Consider the following 23,362-nt stretch of genomic DNA (forward strand, 5'->3'; position numbering starts at 1 on the left):
GATAAAAGCAAGTTTTTAAAGTTAATATGCTGTGATCATGGGCTGTTGTGGTGTAAGTGTACTGGTTACATTATATGTAGAATTGAGAAATTTTTATCTTATTTTTGCAAGGGTGAATGTCTACATTAATATCAATGGCATAACCCAGTGGTGCACAACCTTTTTGAGGGGAGGCCACTACATGAATTCTTAATGCATCTGTGGGCCACCTCGAAGCATAGTAAGTCATTACAAGTTAACATTAGGAACCAGTGACTACAAGTTTTACTTAAGATAGCGGTCATGAAATTGCCTATTTTCTACATCAACTTTGTGTTTAACTTTATTCTGGCTTGCAGCCATGATTTATTACAAACTCTTGCATAAAGTTACTACTGTTTACAGACTACATGTTATAAACAACAAAAAATCATTATTTCTGCAGCTAAAAATTAGAGGTGTGCGCAACTGCAGTTAATTGAGTAATTAAGCTCGTGCTGGAAAGTTTGTGTGACTGGCATAAGGCATAGCATTTTTTCACTTTTGTAAAACATTTTGGGTTACTCTCTGGGGGCCAGATGGTGTTGCATCAAGTGCTGGATTTGGCCCCAGGGCTGGACATTGTGCACCACTGGCATAAGCTATAAACAAGAGCTTAAGCATGTAGGTGTGAGGAATAAGACAAAATGATGAAAGCCATGAAAAATGCTATGTTTCTTACATCTGCACAGATATTAGCTTGTTTTTTTATTAGCAGATGTTCAGTGGGAGTCAAGAAGGATGCAGCTGAAGGCACTTGTACATTCTGTTCTGAGTGAAATTTACAAAGACTCATTGCTGAGTACTTTTCCATGGAGATAGCTGTCTGCAGGTGCAAGCAATTAATCTTGAAGAGTTCTGAGCATTCTTTGATGAGGGAAATGCTAAATTTAATGGTACAATGGCAAGCGGTTCAGTGAAAAATGAAGTTTGAAATTATGAAAATATGGCAGCCTCCCTATAAATCTTAATACTTTAATGCAACAATATACAATTTAGTGTTATTTAATGATAGCCAGTGCACTTTTCCCTAGCGATAAAAATTAATTTTTTTTGAAAGTATACAAGCTGATTTTTATGTCTGGGAGGGGAACAGAGGTAAGAAAAGAACACACAGCAATCAGTGTAAGTGGAAACGCAGGCTGAAGCATGCACTTTAGCATGGGTAACCTTAATTTTAGGTTATGTAATACCAGCGGCTACAACTGCCAAATTAGGGCAGTTGATCCTATTTGGTGGGTTACATTTCATATTTTGAAGCTGTACATATAATGTGCTCTTGTTCTAAGTTAATAGGGGATGGGGATGTTCTGAAAATTTATTTTTTGAGGGTTTTCATTCAAATAAAAAGTCTTGAAAAATGTGACATAGGTTCAAGCTGTGATGAGAAGAAACAATTGTGTAAAAGATCAGCCTGCCAAACATTACTGTGTACATATAACACAGAAGTTGGAAATGCACATTAAAAAATGTCATGTATAATAGGTAAGAATAATAGCTTTTTATCATAATGGCTACACTATCCAAATGATCAGGGAACATAAATATCTTTGGAGGTTACAGACAGAAAGAAATTAGTATTGAATTATATTAATAAATACACAGTGCAAATAGTAATGCTGCAGGAAACACATTTAGAAAGAAATGAGCATGCAAATCAAACACAGGATTTCAGGATGGATATTCAGCAGAGTATCAGGGAGAAAGGAAAAGAGGAGTTATTAGACTAATTGAAGGAGGAGCTCCAACAGTGACAGAATAGGAAAAAAGGACAGTAATGGTAGCTTTGTGGTGGCAAGGGGCTATTGGAAAGGGAGGAGATTTACAATGACATGTATTTATATTCTACCAAAAACTGCTATAATAGAGCTTATGAGAACTTTGTGAGAAATAATCAGCTTTCAGCAGGGGATAATAGTTACAGTTGAGTGTGGATGTATCAGATGGACCTACATGGGAAACTGTAAGAAAGAGGGTAGATTTCTGAAGAAATGTATGAAAATATGTGGTACAGAAGATCTGAATTCAGTAGTTGGAACGCCAGCAAAATTTACATATTTCCCAAAGTACAATAACTCTGCTAGACTAAACAGAATGTAAATTTCACAGGACCAAGTACATTTAATTGAAAGCTTTGACACACACATCCAATAACTATTTCAGATCATGTACCAATAAAAACTAAGATAAAAATGAAGGGCAATGAAGTAAAAATGAGACACTGGTGCTTTCTCACCTACCTGTTAAAAAGAGGAATTTAAGAAATGGATGGTGGAAATTATTCAGGAGGTAGAAATATCTTCAAAAGTTATAGTTGGTGAGTGGGATAAAATGAAAACAGAGTTTAAAAATAAGGTAGAAGTAATAAAAGAGAAAGAGTTATAGTTAAGAAGTATTAAGAATTATTTAAAGGGGCTGACAAAGTATTTCAAAATAAGGGCGCTCTAACTGAACAGAAACCACACAAATGCAGAGTACTAAAGAGAAAATAATGAGTATCTGGATAACATGCATGTGTTTAGAAAGATTACTGTTAAGCAACTATTGTTTGATAACTCTACAGCACAAAACTTTTAGCACAACGTCTTAGGTAGCAGAAAGTAGAAACTTTGTTGATGTAATTTTTTGATATACAGTTAATTTTACCAAGTATTTCAGTGTTTATTTTACTATGGCCACAAGATGGAGCTATTTCAAAACTTATATGAGAGATTCTTTGAGGAGTTTTTTTTTTCTTTTTTGCTCAGATAAAGTTCATGTGTTAATGGTGAATGAAAGCATTTATGATTTATTGAACGGTTATGAAATTCTCTGGCATTTTTTAACTTCTTTTAAAGTAAGGGTCTTCTTTTTATAAACATATTGTGCCTTTATAAGTATGACCATACTGTCTGAAGCTCCTTGTTATCACTAAGAACATTATTATTAATTTTTTTACAGCATAGTGGCAAAAGCATTATTGTAATATACTTGGATGGAATTTGTCATCCATAAGTATATTAATAATCTGCTTTTCATGGTGTGACGCCCATGCACTGGCCCAGTAATCAAGAAGCCTCAATCCTCACCACTAGCACCAGTGAGGGGCGTGCACATTGGGAAGGATAACAAGTACACACAGTAAAGTACAGTTTCCCTTAACAGTACACAGAGATCCCAGTCAGTCTGGGGCTGGTTTCTCCCTTTCTCTCCAGAGCCACAATAAGACTCCCTACTGGCACAGCTATAAGGTACAGATCTCAGTCGAGTGGTCAAGCCAAAGCCTCTCTGTCCAACCAGTGCTTCGTGTCCCTGCCCAAGTAGCTGACACACACACACACTTTGAGATATGAATTATATACAAACACATAGACACTCCGGGGAAGGCTGGCGCAGGTTATCCAGCTATGCCTCCTCCTGCCCAGACTATAAGGTAGAAATCACTGCCACCAACCACTACTTATCAGCTACTATAAGGCTTTTCCCAAAGGGTGACCAATTCCACTGTGTGCTATTACTGTTATCCAAATAGTAAGTGTAACCCAGTGCTAAGGCTATTGGAGTGGCTTATACAGTATCATCAAATACATGCAAGTAGTCTGAGATCTTAAATTATCTCTACACAAAACAGCCATAGTTGAAAGGTTTAAACATATTAAATAAAAACACAACAATACTCATCAGTGCTAATACAGACTTCAGAAATCACAGGAAAATAGTTTAAAACAATATTGTAGGATAGTCTGACATAAATGAAGAAAACAGACTAATATGGCTATATTCCTTTCTGTGTCTAAGAGAAACTATGTTCTAAATTCTACTTACAAGGCAAACTGCTAGTCAGTTGTTGTCAGCTCTGAAGACAAATACAAAATGCTCAATCTTTCTTTCTGAGAAAGTCTTAAATTGATAGTACACATTACTGCTGATTCATTTCAGATTACAACATTCTTTCTACTTCTACTTAAGTTTCCCAGGCTCACAGAACTTAAAATGTTAGCATTTCTTTTTGTAATCTGCACCTGCCAGGAAGCCACAACAATAAAATACACTTTACATGTAAAACCTAGTAATTATCTCTGTCTTAGAACAATAGAAAGAATTTCCTAGCCCAGACATCGTGTCTCCTAACTTGAGATCAAACAGTCATAAAATGCTTTACTCATCAGTTTCTTCCAGCAGGGTGAACTGTGGTTACATCTTTGAAGCTCAGAACATAACACAGTTTCTTACATTTGTTACACAAGCCTGTGGATCATATTAATATTTACAATGACATGGAATTACGTATAAAATTCTATCTGGCTGGGCTGGCTCAATTTTTTACACATGGGATAAAGATTTCACAGGTATAGTACTCAATGTTATCAGTACAAAATCTAGCTATTCTTTAAAACAAAGTATGTCTACACTTTCTAGTTTCTGCTTGTTACCAGAATTTGACACATGCTTTGCAATTGGTCTTGACTGTTCAGTTGTAACCACAACTTTATTGTATGCCAGTCTCTGTAGCAGTAAAACATACTTTTTAGCATCCTTAGAGTCAATGTGAAACAACCACTTTCATAAAGAAGCAGGCAAAGCCTTTTTAACATTTATTAGTGACTAATATTTCTGTAATTTTACTTGTAGTATGTACACTCTCAGGACCTAAGAACATGCTTTAAATCACATAACTGAAATGTTACCATTTTGTTGGGAGAAAATACCCGTACAGGAAACATTTTTGAGCTTGTGTCTCACAGCTAACACCAGCTCAAGCTGTGAATATTTACTTTGTTCATGGTCCTGATAGTCATACTCTTCCATATCCAATAAGGCTTTTAAAGGTTCCCAGTAAGCTGATCTTAGTGGATTCTACTCCACTCAGTCCAATCCAAGACATACTGGTTAAAGGCTAGCAAATATGCCTCAAAGCTTTCCTCCCTTGCCTCTCTTTTAATGGTGGAACTGTCTTTTCCAAAAATTTAGCTTTTGCAAAAGGCAGATTATCCTCAGCAGTTTTACCTATTGCTTAAAGTAGTTGCTCGACTGTAGCTATCATAGTGTTTTGGCTGGTATGATCTAGGTACACTCCCCTAACGAGCAACACAGCACACACACTACAAGAGTGGAGAGTCAGTCACAATACAGAAATGCCCACCCCACCCTATAGGACATATTTGGTCAAACAATAGTTTTGGCATAAAAACACACCAGAAATATGTCTGCTGTTCCCAACAATGTTGTATATTAATACACCCATGGCCAAAGAGATTATATAAAGCATGCCATTTTATTACATTTAATGAAATAGCATTATCTCCAGCATGAAGAACTGCACCAAAATAAACAGTTCTCTGAAGTGACAAAAGAAAGCAAAACTGTCTCTGTGGTACACAGTACCCACTTTCTACATTTGAGTTCACAAGTTCCACAAAATAAGGACAACATTCACTTGCCAATAGCAGTCCAGTAGCTCTCCTCATTAAGCTTCTCTAGATTCTTCTTTTGTAAGAAGGTGTCCAGGTGTACTCAGTTATAATCCAGAGTACTTATTTTTACTACAGCATAACACCCAGACCCACTGTTCCAGGTAACCATTTCCCTCCTGTAAGAGGCCAACCTCAGTTTGAAATGGTAGGCCTACAGCCTTCTTCTTATACACCACTTAAATGCATAACTGATTCTATTAACTGCACCATGTAGAACTTCTCTCTTCTAATATACAATGGGACATGACTATTTAAAGCAGCTGTTTTATTCACAGCCTTATATATAGTATGTACATATTTTTTAACGAAACATTTGTTTATGAAAGCTCTTGAGTTTGACCCAAGTTACCTTTCTATGATTAGTTACACTGAGGTTTGCTGGAGTTGGTATAGGAAAGGTGGGTACACACAGAATCAAGGACATAGGGTCTGAATAGGGCCTTACTGCTACACCGTCCTGCTGAGGTGGGGTGTTGATGTTTGAGGGATTTGCCCTGGTACATGTGTTTGGCTCTCCAAGCTGGGAATGTAGTAGCCTTCCTCAGCAGATTCATAGAAGCATGCACTAGCTTAAGGAGGCATGGTGTACACCAGAATGATGTGAGTGGCAACTCTCCCACACCAAAGGGAAGGGGTTAGGGACTTAAAACATTCTCATTGTCAGGCACCCAAGTCTGCCTAGAGGACAACCCCTCCAGACTGGGGAAAGGCTTCACAATTTGGCAGGCGTGGAGGCAAAGACAGTGCAATAAAAAATACTTTTGGGATTTATCATTATTTTCACTAAATGATGTGCTCAGATCTGAACTACAACATATATTAAGTCCTGTATAACGTTTTGACAGCTTGGTGCAGGTACAAAACCAGAAGCTGTAAATTGTCCAGCACTACCCCTTGTCTAGGTATTTGAAAACTTTCATTAAAAAAAGGGAGAGCATAGTAGCTTATCTTGAGGCAGTCTATGTCATTGTTCAAGCTACAAGTGAGACATTAAACTGTCATGTGACACATTAGACCAAAAGAATTGTAGTCAAAGACAGGTACATCAGAATTTGAATCAAATTCAGCAGAGGATTTCTTACTCTGTTTACATTTCTTATGTCTTTGCAGCTTGGTGTTGTTAGTGTTTCTGAATATGCTGCTACTGTACAAACTCTGGATGTTGGAATACACAACACAAAGCCTCGCATCATGGCATGGCAGACGATTCCAGGAGAGGTAATGTTATGATACTGTTTACGGGTACTTCAAGCAGAACAGAAACATAAATTGTCAAGTTTGCTTTGTCATTAATGCTCTTATTTCAACAGAATGTTTTATTTAGCCATGTGTTCAACAGCATGATTTATTGCATTATAAAACAAGAAACACAAAAGGATCTATTCAAAGACTGTCAAGTAAAGTAGCAAACACCTCTGAAATGTATAAAGGACAATGCACATTTTTAAACACCTTCATTAAATCATTGTTTGAGATATAAGCATACATAAGTTAATAAAAAATAAAACAAACCATAAGAACATTTTTACACAGATTATACATACGTGTGTTTTCTTTCTTTACAGCAACTCTCATTTAGTCCAACATTGCATAAATTGCTCAATTCCTGCCTTCCCTTAAACCTCACTCCTCCTCCTCCCGAGTATTGTTTTGCATGTATTGTTCCCACAAATTCCATTTCTTTCTTCATGCTTTGTGCCTTCCCTTTTCTAAAGATCACATTTTCAGTTTCTCTCTTTTACTATATTCAGTACTTCAGTTACAGTTGTTTTAGACTTTATTTCCATTTCCAGTAATTGCTTTTTTGGCAGCCAATGGAATTTAACTTAATAAGGCCTTATGATATCTAGGCAATTCAGATCCTGTGTTCCAGCTCAAAAGAATCATTTTCTTAATAACAGCAACTTGTTCCCTCAATATTTCTGACAGAGTATTCTGTAGGACATTTTTAAAATCTACCAGATCATTACACTCCCAACAAAAATGTTGTTACCTCTTTCTTCCCCATCACACCTCCGACATTTGCTATCTACCAGAGGAAAAATTATTTTAAGTTTGCTTGGGGTATAAAAGTAGATGTTAAGTTGTCAATCTCGCCTTCATTCTTGCTGGATGGGTTCGGAGCCGATCCTCGGCTCCGACTCGGCCACTCTAAAAGCTCGAGAGCTAGTTCCACCAGGGCTCCCCTATATCCCACAATGCTAGGCAGTAACTCCTCAGATCTCGTTTGCCGCTACAGCGATCGAGGTGTGTTCCTACCGGCTCAGGTTAGTTTTTTGGTAAAGAACTAGTTTTCTTAGCCTTTTCTCCCTTTAAAGTTAATTTTTCTTATAAATAGTTAGTTTTAAATTAGTTTATCCCAGTCCCGTTAACTCCCCCCCCCCCTTTTTTCCAAAAAATCTTAAAACATTTCCCTCGGGCCCTAGGCCCAGTCCCTCCCTTCCCAGTGAGTGACTGTGTTTTATAGGGAATTTTATTACTATTACTTATAATTTGTTTAAATTAGTGTTAATTTAACCCTAAGTGTAATCGGTGTGTGTGTGTGTGCTTGTGTGTTACACTTCCCTTAGATATGTCTAAGGAATCAAAGGTCTCAGGCTTTAAGAAGTGTGACTCGTGCTGTCAGAAGATGTCTCTGACAGACGGTCACACTTCTTGTGTGTACTGCCTGGAACCTTTGCACCTGCAGGACTCATGTGCTGTTTGTCATGGCTTCAGCCGTAGAGTCCTGCAGGAGCGAAAAAATAAACTTATTTTAAGGGGCTTACTTAAGCCTGAGGGTCCCTCGACTCAGTCATCGGGGAAACTCTCGAAGCCTTCTAGACCTTCGGCTCCAGCCTCTGAGCCGTCTTCTGGAGGCACTAAAGCTATTCGAACATCGGCTCCGGCCGGAGCCGATGAAACTCGAATACAAGCCCCTATGGTGTCCTCGGCTCTGGCCGGAGCCGAGGAAGACATTACTCTGTCGGCTCCGATTTTATTATCGGAACCGACAGCCAGAAAGAGGTCCCGATCTCCATTTATCGGCTCCGTTCATTCGGCTCCAGCATCACCCTTGTTGTCTGAACGGAGCCATAGATCCCACTCTTCTAGGTCTTCCAGGTTATCGGACCATGACCTTCAGAGAGTAGTGAGTCGACTTCTTAAGTCCGAGGCATTAGCCCAGATGCTTCAAAGTCCGACTCAACAGTTGAGACCTATTCCTACCACTCAATCTATTCCTCCTCTGACTCTCTTGAGTTCGGAGCCGGGGCGGCTCGGACCCGATACTGGGGTGGCGTCGGAACCGATACCTTTGTCTTCGGCTCCGTCGTCAGCTCCGATATCTTCTTTGGAAGAATCTCGGCGCCAGACTTCCTTCGTCGGCTCCGAGGGGGCGAGTGGCATCGGACCCTTGTCCGACCCCGCTCTCCCTCTCGGTGCTTCGGCGCTGGTGAGTTCGGCTCCAACATTGGCCTTGGAGCCATCACTGTCGGTGCCGGGGGAGGTTTTCAGTTTTTCGGAACGGAGACCTTCGGCTCTGCCTGACAGGGTGCCTTTGAGGTCATGAGGAGCGTGTTAGAACCAGGTTCTACTCCCCAGTCGGTTCTTTCTGCCCCTCCCCCTATGGTGCCTCCGGTGATTTCAACTCACTCTCTCATCCCCGATCGTAGAGAGCCAGCTCCTCAAGTTTCCCCTGTGGGGATCTCCTCCTCTTCCGAGGCCTCTCCTGACCCTGCAGGAGAGCCCCCTAGGAAGAGGCAGTGTAAGAGGAAGCACATTGACTCCCCTGAGTCTGTCACCTCTGACACTGATTTAGAGGATTCTGAAGGGTCCCCTCATTCCCCCTCTGAAGATGTCTCTTTTGCAGACATCCTTGAAATCTTAAAACAGAGGGGGAATTGGCCAGCCCTCAACCTTTCAGAGGATGAATCAGTGTACCTTGAGGCATTTGGCTCTCGCCCTTCCACCTCCTGGGTGTCCCCTCCCTTTGACCCCCTTATGCAAGTGGTGGCAAAGAAGGCTTGGGCGGCTTCTGACTCAGTGGAACCCACCCCCAGTAGACCATCTAAGTTCATCACGGCCCCAAGGATAAAGAGTTTCTGACCAAAGGCATCTCTGTTGATGCTTTGGTGGTGGCTGCAGCTACCAAGAAGGAGTTAGCTGATCCTTCAGTGCCTGTTCATCCTCCTAACAAGGCGTCTAGGTCAATGGACAGGTACGGGAAGCGGATGTTCTCGTCAGCGACCTTTACTATGAGATCGTTGAATTACCTGTGTCATTTTACTCAACTTCAGAGGGATTTACTCAAGGAAGCGAGTGAAATGTTGAAGGACCCCACAGCTGCGGGTTTTCAGGACAGGATGAACTCTCAGCTGGCTACTCTTAATTCTATAACCAACTCCTCCATGCGCCTCCTTTCATATGCGGCTGATGGAGCAAGTAGAGCGGCAGGTACAGGTGTAGCCTTGCGTAGGCACGCCTGGATGCGGCTTTGTAATTTTGCGGACCCCTTTAAGGTGTCCTTCACTAATTCCCCCTTTGATGGATCATCCCTCTTTGGTCCTCAAGTGAAGGAAACCCTGACTAGGTACGAGACTGATGGCAAAACTCTTTCTGCCGTCAGAGTCCATTTTTCTACTCCTTCTAGACCTTACCCCAAAGGTCAGAAGGGGGGAAATATGTGTTTCCGTAAACAATCTCAAGGAGACTTGCCTGATGCACAGAGTCGATTCCCCTCTAGAGGCAGAGGGGGGAACAACAATGGTAGACGCCGTCCCAGAGGCAGAGGGGGCCCGCAGAATCAGGGCAGTCGAGAATCCTTTTCCGACAAACCTTTTCAGCATCCCTGAGGTGTTGCCCGACTGTCCACCTTTGGAGGCAGTCGGGGGAAGGTTGTCACTGTACCCAAAAGCCTGGCTATCTTTAACTCAAGACAAGTGGGTACAGTCTATTATTTCCGAAGGCTACAGAATCCCTTTCCTTTTCATTCCAAAGCTGTCCAAAAAATCCCTTCCAGATGTTCCACCCAGTCAAAGGGAGCAAGCAGCATTAGAAATTTCAAAGCTGCTCGCAAAAAGAGCTATTCAACCAGTGCCAGCAGACCAGGTAGGACCTACTCCAAATTCTTTTTGGTTCCAAAGAAAACAGGGGACTGGAGACCCATTTTGGATCTCAGCAACTTGAACAAGTTTATCAAGAAAACAAAGTTCCAGATGGTCATGCTGCAGTCCATTCTTCCTCTTTTGGAACGGGACAGCTGGATGTGCTCTATAGACCTCCAGGACGCGTACTATCACATCAAGATGAATCGACGCTCCAGGAGGTTTCTCCGCTTCAGGCTGGGAACCAGTCATTTTCAATTCAGAGCCCTGCCCTTTGGTCTCACTACAGCCCCCTGAGTGTTTACCAAATGCATGGCAGTGGTAGCCTCTCATCTGAGATGTCAAGGATTCCAGGTGTTTCCTTATTTAGACGACTGGCTCCTTACAGCCCCCACCAAGCATCTTTTACTCCTGGCCAGAGACTACACCTTTCGCACATGTCAGGCATTAGGCATTTCAATAAACTACAAAAAGTCTGTCTTGTCGCCTTGTCGTGTTATTACTTTCATAGGCGCAAATCTAGACACAGTCAAGATGTCAGCCAGACTCACAGAGCAGAGGATAGCAGACATTCACAAACAGGTCTTTCTTCTTTTGCAGAACAACAAAGTCAAAGCCAGACAGATCCTGAAAGTTTTAGGGATTATGGCAGCGGCCATCCCTCTCCTACCATTAGCTCGCTTCCACATGAGGATTTTGCAATGGATGCTCTTCACACAATGGTCTTACCAAAGCCTTCCAATGTCCCATCCTATTCAGATAACTCAGTCGTGCAAGAGTCATCTCTCTTGGTGGATCACATCTCCTCAGCTCCTCCTAGGGAGACCTTTTGTCCCTCCCCCTCCGGTTGCTACAGTGACAACGGACGCCTCCCTGATCGGGTGGGGGGGGCATTTCCAGGGCAGGACAGTCCAGGGCATGTGGCAATCGTTCGAGTGCCACTTGCACATAAACGTCCTAGAGATGAGAGCAGTGCTTCTAGCGTTGCAAGCCCTACAAGACTCTCTTCCCAAGGGAACTATAGCAATACAAACAGACAACATGTCTGTAGTGTGGTACATCAACTCAACAAACAAGACGGAACCAGGTCTTACCCCCTATGTCGAGAGGCACTCAGACTATGGCAATGGGCGATTTCTTCCCAGCGATTTCTGTTAGCAACGCACATCCCCAGGAAGTCCAATGTGATTGCGGACAAATTGAGCAGAGCTATTCTCATGCCTCACGAGTGGTCTCTGAACAATTCAGTGTTGGAGAAAGTTTTTCGAAAGTGGGGCAGGCCTTGCTGCGACCTTTTCGCTACTCCCCAAAACAGCAAGTGCGACGATTTTTTCACCCTCTTTCCCCAACCAGGCCATCCCAGCAGAGACGGTCTAGTGCACGTTTGGCCCCGGGGACTTCTATATGCCTTTCCTCCCTTCCCACTTATATCCCAGCTGATACAGAAAGCCATCGCTCAGGAAGCTTCTATGATCCTCATTGCCCCTTACTGGCCTCGACAAATTTGGTTCCCCTTTCTCCACCGTTATCTGTTGGAACAACCTTGGCATCTGGACCCAGTTCCAGACCTCTTGACCCATCAGTCGGGTCAGTTGCACCACTCCCTTCCCTCTCTGAACCTCACAGCTTGGTTCCTCCAATTCCGACCTTAGCCAGGCTTCCTTTGATATCTCACTCAGTTAGAGATATCTTGATTGCCTCTCATAAATCTTCCACTCGGAAGATTTATCATAGCAAGTGGAAACGTTTTTCCTATTGGGCGCAGTCAAAGAATATAGATCCTTTCACTGCTTCTATTCAAACAGTTCTAGACTTTCTAGCCGAACTTTTCCATGCAGGTTCGTCCCCATCTACCATTAGAGTTCAATTGGCTGCAATTTTGAACTTTCATGTTGGAATCTCAGAGTCCTCTATCATGTCTCATAGACTCTGCAAGGCCTTTTTAAAGGGAGTCTTTCTACTCAAACCACCCATCAGAGATCCTCCTCCTCAATGGGATCTCAACTTGATTCTGGCATCCTTAATTCTTCTCCCCTTTGAACCTGCGGCTTCATGTTCTATAAAGTTGCTTTCTTGGAAGACACTCTTTTTAGTAGCTATCACCTCAGCTAGAAGAGTCTCCGAACTCCATGCTCTGTGTAGTCGACCCCTTTATCTGGTATTTCATAAAGACAGAGTGTCCTTGCGTACTAACCCGTCCTTTTTGCCCAAAGTAGCTTCTTTGGCAAATTTGAATCAAACCATTGAGCTTCCTGTTTTCTTCCCAAATTATTCTAATAGGTCAGAACAAAAGTTACACTGTTAAGATGTTCATCGCCAACTTAGGTACTATTTAGACAGGACCAAACAATTCAGGAAATCTGACCAACTGTTTGTTTCTTATGCAGAAAGTAGAATGGGCCTCTAAAGTCTCTCTCTCTCTAGATGGCTTACTTCATTGATTACCCTAGTGTATGAGACAAGACATCAACGGTTGCCATCCAAACCCAGGGCTCATTCAACTAGAGCTTTAGCCACTTCTGTAGCTTTCCAAGACAGGCTGCCTATTGATTTGATTTGTTCGGCAGCTACTTGGGCTTCTCCCCATACCTTCATTTCTCATTATAAGTTGGATTTGGCCTCTAGAGACTGAGCCAACTTTGGTTCCACTGTACTCAAGAGTCTGTTCCGATAGGCCACCCGGGACAAGGTGCTAGGGACGCGGTCCCATCCAGCAAGAATGAAGGCGAGATTGACAACTTAACATTTAGAAGTTGTGTACCTACCATAACGTTCCATGTTAGTTGTCTTCTTCTCGCCTTCTTTCTTGCGTCCCACCCTCCTTCCCCCTAGCCAGGACAGACCTAGAAGAGTTTTCTTCTTTGTTCCTTATGGAATTTTATTGCTGGCCTTAGCTTTCAAACGAGATCTCAGGAGTTACCGCCTAGCATTGTGGGATATAGGGGAGCCTCGAGCCAGTGGAACTAGCTCTTGAGCTTTTAGAGTGGCCGAGTCGGAGCCGAGGATCGGCTCTGAACCCATCCAGCAAGAAAGAAGGTGAGAAGAAGACAACTAACATGGAACGTTATGGTAGGTACATAACTTCTAATTTTGCAAACATCCCAAGCAAAAATCCTAAACCTTCTGGTCTTTCTTGCATTCTTGGGAGCCATGTATTTGTCCTCCCATTATTCTCTTGTAAATTGCTTTTCCACTCTGACTTCCCAATCTTTTTAACCTTCTCTGATTGATTTTTATAGTTAACATGCAATATTTTATAAGCCATACTAATTATCCACATTTTCACAGCACCTTCTATTCTAGATTCAACTAAAAACTCTACCAGAGGAAATCTTTCTGTTAGGGCACACCTATCCTATCTCTTTGCCTGTACTCTGATTTCAATCCCTGGTTGGGAAGGCAATCTCTAACCTGCAGTCTAAACAACTTCTTGGACTCATCCCACAGTATTACTTTTCCCCTGTACTTTTCTGTACTTATTTGCTTCCAGTACCTTGGTTCCTTTTCCAGTTATCTCAAACAAATTCAGCCTATTTTCTATATACCTACTTGCAGTCATCCCTATTGGAAAAATCTCATTTCTCCAGGCTTGTGTTGGCTTACTCCATAGAACATTTTCTGCTTCTTTATGACTATAATATTCTGTAAGGTTATTACTCTCATTAAGGATCAGCATCTAAAATCCTACTCTCTTCTTATTCCTTTATCATCATCCCTTTCCAATTTGAATTATGACCTTCTGCTTGTGTTATGTACATAAGCTGTATCTATCTGAAAATATCCCTTCAAATCAAGTAATCCTAAATCACCTTGTTCTGCTGGAAGGATCAGCTTATCTTTAACTCTTGCCCGCTTCCCCTCCCAGATACATTTCCCCAGTTATAATTATTGTCCACAACTTCTCCTCTGGTTGATAAAAATATGCCTGACTCGTATATTAAAGGGATTAAAACATTTTAAGCTTGTATCTTGCTGTTAGTATCTTATGCTCATATGCTTCCAGTTTCTCAGTTTTTGTATTATTTTTGTTTAGTCTCTTCCCACATATCTTTAGCTGCCATAGCAGAAGCCTTTTAATCCATACTCCTAAATACTTTGTCTTAGTATGTTCCTGCAAATGTGGATACTGTTGAACCAGCTAATGTATGGGTAAATAATTTATGGCTATAGCATTTGTTTTGTCTTCTTTAATTTTATATCCAAAAAGATTTTAAGCTGTCTCAAAATGGTCTACAACACTGAGAGAAGGTCTTTACTGGATTCATCAGATACAACTTGATATCTGCAAATAAAGCCAACATTTCTTGATTACCATACCAAATTATATCATTGAATTTGTGAATCCCTTATTTTCTTTGCCAATGCCACTAAATATAAAGCAAATAACAAAGGGACAAGAGGACATCCCTGCCTGGTTCCAGTGTTCAAAGACAACTTATCAGAGAGGAATCCACCCAGTTTAATTCTTGATTCCAATCCTTCATATGTCCTCCTAATTAACCTTATTATTGTATCAGGGAATGCAAATGCTTCCATTGCCCTACTTAGAATACTAGCTTACTCTGTCAAATGCTTTCTCTGCATCAAAACCCACCAACAACAGCAGGATTTTCTTACAACCTGCTTCCCTCTTTATCATCATTGTTCTGTTAATGTTGTCAAATATTTGCCTGTTCTCCTCAAAACCAAACTGATCCATATCTATCAATTTTGACAACACCTTTGTCATTCTTTTAGCTAGTATAGGCATAAACACTTTAAAATCATGGTTTAAAATTGAAATGGGTCTACATGAAACTGGGTCTGACAGATCTGTACTGTGTTTGGGTAATACAGCCACCACTGCTTTCTTTCAAGATGCTGCTGCTTTTCTTCCTTCTTCTCATTTCCATTTGCACCCATATCACATTTTCAAGTCTTTTTATTTTAATGAAACCCCTCTTAAACTAAATACATTTTCAGAATACCTCATCCTGTGTTAACTTAGAACAAACACACAAAAATATCACATATTCAAAAAATGAAGTTTAACCCTCCAGATGGGAACAGTTACTCCATTTCAGCAGCCTTGCTGACAGGAATTATCTAACCTAAAATTAAGGTTATCCATGTTAAAGTGCATGTAGCATTCTGTGTTCCCATTTACACTGATTGGCATCTGTTCTTTTCTTATTTTTTCCCCATCCCAGATATGAAATACAGCTTTTATGTTTTCAGAGAATGTTAACTTTTAGCCCTAAGGGAAAAAAAGCACTGGCTATATTTCAATAAAAACAAATTGTACAGTGTTCTATTAAATTCATTAAAGTATTCAGGCTGCTTGGGAAGCTGCTATCTTGTATTGACTTCCCATAATTTCCAACTTTATTTTTCACTGACATTGTACCTTTAAATGTTGTATTTCTGTCAGCAAAGAATGCTCAGAACTCTCAAGATTAATTGCTTACACATACATACAGTTTTTCTCCATGTAAAGGTAGTCAGCAATGAGTAAACATTTATGCAGCTGCATGAAGGAATCTCTGTAAATTTCACCCAGAACAGATTGTACAGCTGCCTTCAGCTGCAGACTTCTTGACTCCCACTGAGAACATCTGCTAATGGGGGAAAAAAAAACTAATCTTTGCAAATAAAAGGAAGTTAGCATTTTTCATGACGTTTGTCATTTTTGTCTTTTTTTCAAAACTACTTGCTTACACAGATTCATAGGCAAGTACTAGGCTAGCTGCCATTTGAAATCATTTTAAGCCTAGCCAATTTCCATTTTTGTGCTCAAAATAACCTAATCTAGTTGATTACATATTGGCCTTACCCATCCGATGGTCAATAATTATATATTACCCGTAATGAGAATAACTGGGCTCATACCATAAATAATTTGATACAACCCATGCATGGATAGAATGGGGCAAAATATTTAGGAGTATTACAGAAAACACCCCACAAGCCCAAAATCACAAGCCCAGCATTTCATCTCATTATACCGGAAAGCCAATATTTCTTACAAAAAAAAAAGTAATTATTTTAATATCTTTATTACATACAGTCAATGAAAAGACCCCCCTCCCATTAAAATACCTGAGATATACACTGTACAAAACTCTTTTACTATGTAACATGCAGTTTATGTCATGAAATGTTATATACTAATACTAATAAGAACAAACATTTTTTGCTTAACAATTGTTTTTTTTTTTTCCTTTAGTGTCCTTCTAAACATTAATGACACAGTGGGGTATATGCTTTACACTTCACTGACAAGTTTATGAAAGTCAGAAAAAGTCTGGTCTTTCTCGGCCACTTTTTCTTGCAAAGCCATATTTCACCAGTGTGACTGATACATTGCAGTCCCCCATTTATTCACTAATTTCAGTGTTGCTATCTTCACCCTGTTAATCTCTATGTCTCATGTGACTTTGGTTCAAGTCAACAGTACTCCTAATTACTCTAGTCAGGTGCTGTGCTTTTTAGTGTCTCTCAAGCATTTTATTTTGGAATATTGGAAAGGGTTTCACTGGCAAAGTATATGAGATTTATTGTCAGAAGAATGAGAAGCAAAATCCTCTTCTGCTTGCTGACTCACTTTGTTGAATATACTCTTCTATTGCGTCCTCAGCCCATTTTGCATCCATAAATATATATGATTCTCTAAGAAAGAATATTCTGAAGACCAATAGATATAGCAGCTTGAACCTCATACCTGCCTCTCTACATTCCCTGATTGCTGGGATAAATTTACTTCTCTTCTGCCTGGTGTACAGTGAGTAATCATTTACCATAAATACTCTGCTGTCTCCAGGTTTTAATACTTTTCCCTTCTGCCACAGTTTTGTCAGGATCAATCCTTTCTGCTATTGTGATATCATATTTACTAATATATGTCTTGTCTTTTTTCTCATGGCCAAGTTTGATGCAAACACTCAATGTGCCCTTTCAGGTAACAAATGATGCTGTGAAGCTTACTTGTGCTTGCATAAAATTATTACAGTCATAGAATCCCACAGTGACACTAATATTCTGTTTGTGTTTCCTTCAGTGCATTCTTAACTTGGGGCTTCTCTTTGTCAGACTCTGCTCTGACTTTTTTATCAGTTTAATTGCTTTTGGTGAAACTCCCACTCATTATCAGAGCCCATACTTCCTTTCTTCAGGATTTTAACATAAGTTTTGTTATGGATTTGACTTTTCTGTCTTCTAAGCCTACATTTTGTCTCTTTACTGATGCTATGTACTTCTAGCAGTACATTTGACTTAGCTTTCTCCTAACTTTCCTAGTTCTTTAAACTGATAAAATATTGGTCAATGATTTTATCTTGAATTAAATTGGGCACTAAGGCTGCAGGAAGTAAAATTTTACCAGAGAGAATCTGCATCTCTGCTTGTTTTAGTGGGAATTCCCTCTTCTCTCCATATAAACACATCAGTTGGATTTTTTTAAGTTGTGAGTTCACTGGTATAATCATATTGTAAGTAGGCTAATCCTAGTATTGCTTCCACCTTCTATTTCAAAATACTTAACAGTTTTACAAGTATGGTATTAATATCGTTACAATACCTGGCCATATATCCTTTTCTAGAGTATTTAAAACAGACTGATTCAAATGATGTCATGCTCCATAGAATCATAGGAAATACAAGACAAATGAGTCTTAAGACCATTTAAACCTTGCCAATATCCATCCTTGTTTTATATCACCCCCCTTTTCAAGAAAGGCAAAACGGGTCAGTCTCAGAGTAAATTATGTATACTTATCCAAGTTTAATTTCAAGGATGTTACAGTGTTTAACTTGCAGGGGGAAATTTGTTCCAGAGGAGGGGTAGGCATAATATAATAAGTCCGCCTTTCCAGAGCATTTTATTTATATGCTGTTGCAGATTAAGTCTCCCATTCTGTTATTAGTGGAGATATTTAAATTGCAAAAATACAGGATATCAACAAGGATAGGGTCCTCATGGCATTGAATGGAGGGAAAAGATCACCATGCAAACTTTTGTAAGAAAGCAAGTAAATGGATAGTTCTTCAAGCTTTTCCTGATAGCACAGGGACATTAGGCAAGTAGTCTTCTTGGTTAGTAACCTCTGGGTCATTTCTGGTTGCTTAAACACTGTGCTCAAAGCTATATAAAAATGGATACATAAAATATCTTTCAAGGTCAAAAGAAGTTATTTATTTTTTTTAGCCTTTGTTGACCAGGTTAGTCCCACTAGGCTAGTAGCCTCATTTCAGGGGAGACCTAAGGTTGTATTTATACTACTAGGGGAAATTAGGCCAGGGCATCAAGGAACTTCCCCTACTCTTTTTGATAGATGCCATGGAATCTTTCAAATCCATTTGAGCTACCTCCAACTCAAGCTTATGGGACCTTGGTTTTGCATGTCATCTAAAGGATAACACACTCGGGAATGCAACTCCCCCCTTATACTGCACTGCAGTGTCAGCAATCTCTCTGTCTGGTGTGGGAATAGAATCCACAGTTTCTGCACCAAAGGCAAGTGTGCTACCTGTTGTGGCACTGACAGTGTAGATATGCTAAACATAAAGATTTTCTGATTTCTGCTTCTATATAATGGACAAAGGAGGAAAACAGTAACAACCCAGTTTACAACAATCCTGTCTAAATTCTCCCTTTTTTGCATTTAATTTTTGTCCCTTTCCCTTACACTTCTTTATGGGGGTTAGTTTCTGCTATAATGAAGGGGCATCAGAGGGAAATTTCTCAATAACGACCAGTTTGTAGTCTTCAGCAAACTTAGTTAACCATAGGTTCTGATACCTGGTCTGGAATTTGGAGAAGTAGATGCCAAAAAAGGATGGGTCCCTGTACTAAACTCTAAAGTAACATCACTGGTTACCTTCAAACTTTCTGAGGAGGCTGCTGCCAGCTTAACAACATGGTTTCTATTTTTCAGCTAGTTGGATATCCACCCCAGCACATATGGATCTATTTTTCAGCTTGTTTACAAGATGCCAGCATGGGATATAGCATTGAAATCTTTGGTCAGAACCAAGTAAGCTGTGTCAATAGAACTACTGTCAAGAGGCTGTGTGACCTTCTCAAAGAAGTTATTTACACTGAGTAGGCAGGAATCTCACTTTGACAAATCCAAACTTGTGTGTCTCTACCCTGACATGGTTTGGGGTGTAATATGTGAGGTCCTGTATGAGTCATGTATGCCTAAAACAAGTCAGGTTTTCTTTAACTGCTCTATTTCTCCTTGTTAAACTGTTGTAAGCATGCTACCAGGAACAGCAATCGCCCATACCCACTAACTAGTAAGGCCCTTTAATTTTTCTGTCTCTACCCTGTTTCCACGCCACATCCTTGCACTATTTCTTATTACCTTTATCTCCACAGTTTTTGGACCCTTGTTTCTTAATTAGTCTTGCCCCTGCCCGGTTTATCCCTTCATATGTTCTGCTATTCGCCTCCTCCTAGATTTATTTTATTGGCAGTTTATTTTTGCTTAATATTTTTACTCCTTCCTCATTGTCTTACAGTTGTACACCTCTCCCTAGGCCAAATTACCTCTCTTAAGAGACCCCATATACCGTCCGGCTTATCTCCAATTATTTCTCTTCTTTCTCAGCAGACTCACATACATTACCTTCTTATGGGCTCCTCTGCAGGCTTGTTTTTTTTCCTGGCATAGGAGATGTTTTATTTTTCATCACCAAAGAGCTCCAGAGACTCTCGCAAACCCGCTACAGTTGCCCACACTAGCTCGAGCTCTCTCCGCTCCCCTGCCCTACTCCCATTCCCACCCACCCCCACTTTCATTGCACTTATACGTAGCCAAACCACACCCTTTCACTCCCCAACCACTCCTCACTCACCTTCCTAAACTCCTACCTATTCCCATCTACTCACTCCACTCATCTCATCTCTTCCACTCTACTCCCCTCACAACATGCACTTCCTCTTCACCATTCTTACCAACACCCTACTTCTCCAATTTCTTTACCTCACCTAAAACTACACCTCCTTCCACTCATACCAAGTCAAACACTTCCAAACACTACCATTATCCTCACCCCACTCACAATCCTATGCTTATAGTAAAATTAACCACAACTCTTTAATCACACAACCTCTCTCCTCTCAAACACGTACACACCCACCATCCTATCTCCCCAGCCTCCAAATACCACAAAATTACAAACAAACAGACATCTTCTACCACACTCTATTACACAAATTAAACTCCAAGCTGACATCCATCCCAACCCAGATCCCAATGACATCAACTCTCAACAGCTACTATCTTCCCCCGGTCCCATTCCTACCACCTGTATCCAATCTGTAACACATTCTCATCCCTACCCCCCTATCATACAGCCTCTAATTCCGATCTGCTCCTTTTAAATCAAAACCTCCATAGCATCATAAATGAAACCAGTGAATTCCACACTGTCCTATCCACCTACTCCCCAGATATAACTGTGATAACTGAAACCTGGTTAAAGCCACACATCAAAGACAGTGAAATTCTCACAACAGGCTATAACATCATTAGACTAGACAAAGTTAAGCAACGAGGAGGTGGCATTGCTGTTATGTTTAAAGACACCCTCAACATCTTACAACTAACCTGCACCCCTCCTGATCTACCAAACTCTGAAATATTGGCTACCAACCTTGAAATTAACCCAAACAAAGCAATAAATATCATAGCCACCTATCTTCCTCCTGGCAACAACCCTACAATCGTAGAAAATCTTCTTTCCTGGGCATCTTCTAGTATCACCCAAGAAACTATTGTGTTTGGTGATTTTTAACCTAGATTGGCACACCTGCAGATCAAATAATTCATCCAACTTTGTAAATCTCTTCAGTTTCTCCCAAACAATAACTTGCCCAACTCGTATAGGCAAACACTCCAACAAGCAGTCAACATTAAACTGGATCTTAATCAACAAACCTAACCTAAGTTACCTAGCCGGTTGCCTACCTGACACCCTCAGTGACCACTCTCCAACCTTTCTTTACATGAAACGTGTGCATACCCAAAGCAAAATCTTTTATGAATACATTATTTCCAAGAAAAACTTCTCCCCCACTACTTTTAACCTCCTTCTCCAACAATGTGACTGGACACCACTTAAACACCTACAATTAGACGCTGCTGTTCAGTACTTTAATGAAACCTTCCTTACAATTCTTAATAATCTTGCCCCCACGCGAAAAGTTCACACTAAATCTAAGCCCCTCCCATGGCTAAACAAAGACACCAAACTACTAATGAAGTGTAGAGATAAAGCCCAGTTAGCTTAACATATATCCAAAAACAAAATTGACCTCTTAACTTATCAACAACTAAGAAACATAACGAAGAAACAGATCAAAAAAGACAAACAAACTTGCTTCCTATCCTGTCAGCAAAATCACCAATATAACCCCCCAAAAATTCTGGCAATCCATCAACCAGCTCAACCCCTCCCCCAGTCACCTCAAACAACCTAGACCCTATTTCAGCTCAAATCAACTCCCACTTCATCAACATCGCCACCTCCCTACCAGACAGCCAACCAATCCAGCCACTTTCTGTCCCCACCCGTGCCCCAGATAATCACAACCCCTTCTCCTTCCCACCCATACAAACTGGCTATTTAAAGACACTCTTAACCGAACTTAAACCTTGCTGCATAGCTGCAGATAAACTCCCAAATTAATTCCTAAAACTTGCCGCTCCTTCAATTGCTCTCCCTGTTTTAATCTTGATTAATCCCTCCATTAAAGAACAATATGTTCCACTTCTATGGAAAGTATCTCACATTATACCCCTCCACAAAGGTGGATCCTTGAAAGAGCTAACTATCTATCGTCCCATAGTCATCCTTTTCCCCCTTGCAAAGATCTTAGAAAAATGCATCCACAACCAACTCATAGGTTCATAGGTTGGTACTAGGCTATCGTCCCTAGGGCCTATACAAGCCTAGCCATAACAATTCCCTGGCTATTTCTTCCCACACTGTTTACTTCCCTGGACCCCTGTCTAGCAGGGCGACTGACGTGATCCCCGGGGTGAATTTCCTTTCTCCCATCCAATCGTCAAGGTTCCTTTTGAAGAGGGCCAAGGAGGTGCTCTGCTTGACATGTATGGGAAGTCTATTCCAGAGTGTGGGGAGTCTCTGGGTCAAGAACCTATCCCTCTAGCATGTTTTGTTTATTGTGATGACAAAGTTTAGATCCCTGGACCATGTGGCTCTGAGGGATTGGGATTTCTTTAACTGTAGCATGTCCAACAGCTCTGGGTTTGACATTGCTTTGTATGTCAAGCAGAGATCGCCTCTGAGTAGACGATATGTGACAGAGTATAGCTGGAGTTTTTTAAGGCGGTCAGTATAGGGCATTTGATTTAGGCCTGTGATTCTTTTAGTGAGGTATTTCTGCGGCCTTTCTAGTTGTTGCAGATGTCTTGAGAGGTACATACCAAGTGGGGCGTTGTATTCCATAATGGGTCTAATGAGGGATGATTACAGTGGGACAATGACCTCCTTTTTTTTGGATGAAAAGCCCTTAATGATGAGGTGTGCCACATAGAAGGATTTCCTGACTGTTGTGGAGATGTGGTTATTGAAGGTGAAACCATTGTCCACCTGTGTCCCTAAGTCTCTTATCACACTTTCAGTGTTTAGTGTACTGCCACCTATGTGGTAATTCACGGGTACATGTTTTTTCCCAAAGGGGATAACTATACATTTCTTGGCATTGAGCTTGAGCCCATGGCTCTGGCACCAAGCATCTGTTTCTGTAAGGCCCTTTTGTAGAGTATCCACATAATTTGGGGATTCAATAATGGCACC

At 40.7% G+C, this 23,362-nt stretch overlaps 1 protein-coding gene across 1 annotated transcript in view; it reads left to right on the forward strand.

Annotated features, from left to right (window-relative positions):
- LOC122808522 (protein Aster-B-like) overlaps nt 1–23,362 on the forward strand; it is a 1,382,984-nt gene that overhangs the window by 1,244,638 nt on the left and 114,984 nt on the right. Inside the window, exon 17 of the mRNA XM_044079476.1 lies at nt 6,582–6,689. Within this exon, the coding sequence (XP_043935411.1) occupies nt 6,582–6,689 (108 nt within the window). The remainder of the gene's footprint in view (nt 1–6,581; nt 6,690–23,362) is intronic.

The sequence above is a fragment of the Protopterus annectens genome, chromosome 8.part0 (genome assembly GCF_019279795.1).
Source record: "Protopterus annectens isolate FY-2018-M chromosome 8.part0, PAN1.0, whole genome shotgun sequence".
NCBI lineage: Eukaryota > Metazoa > Chordata > Ceratodontiformes > Protopteridae > Protopterus > Protopterus annectens.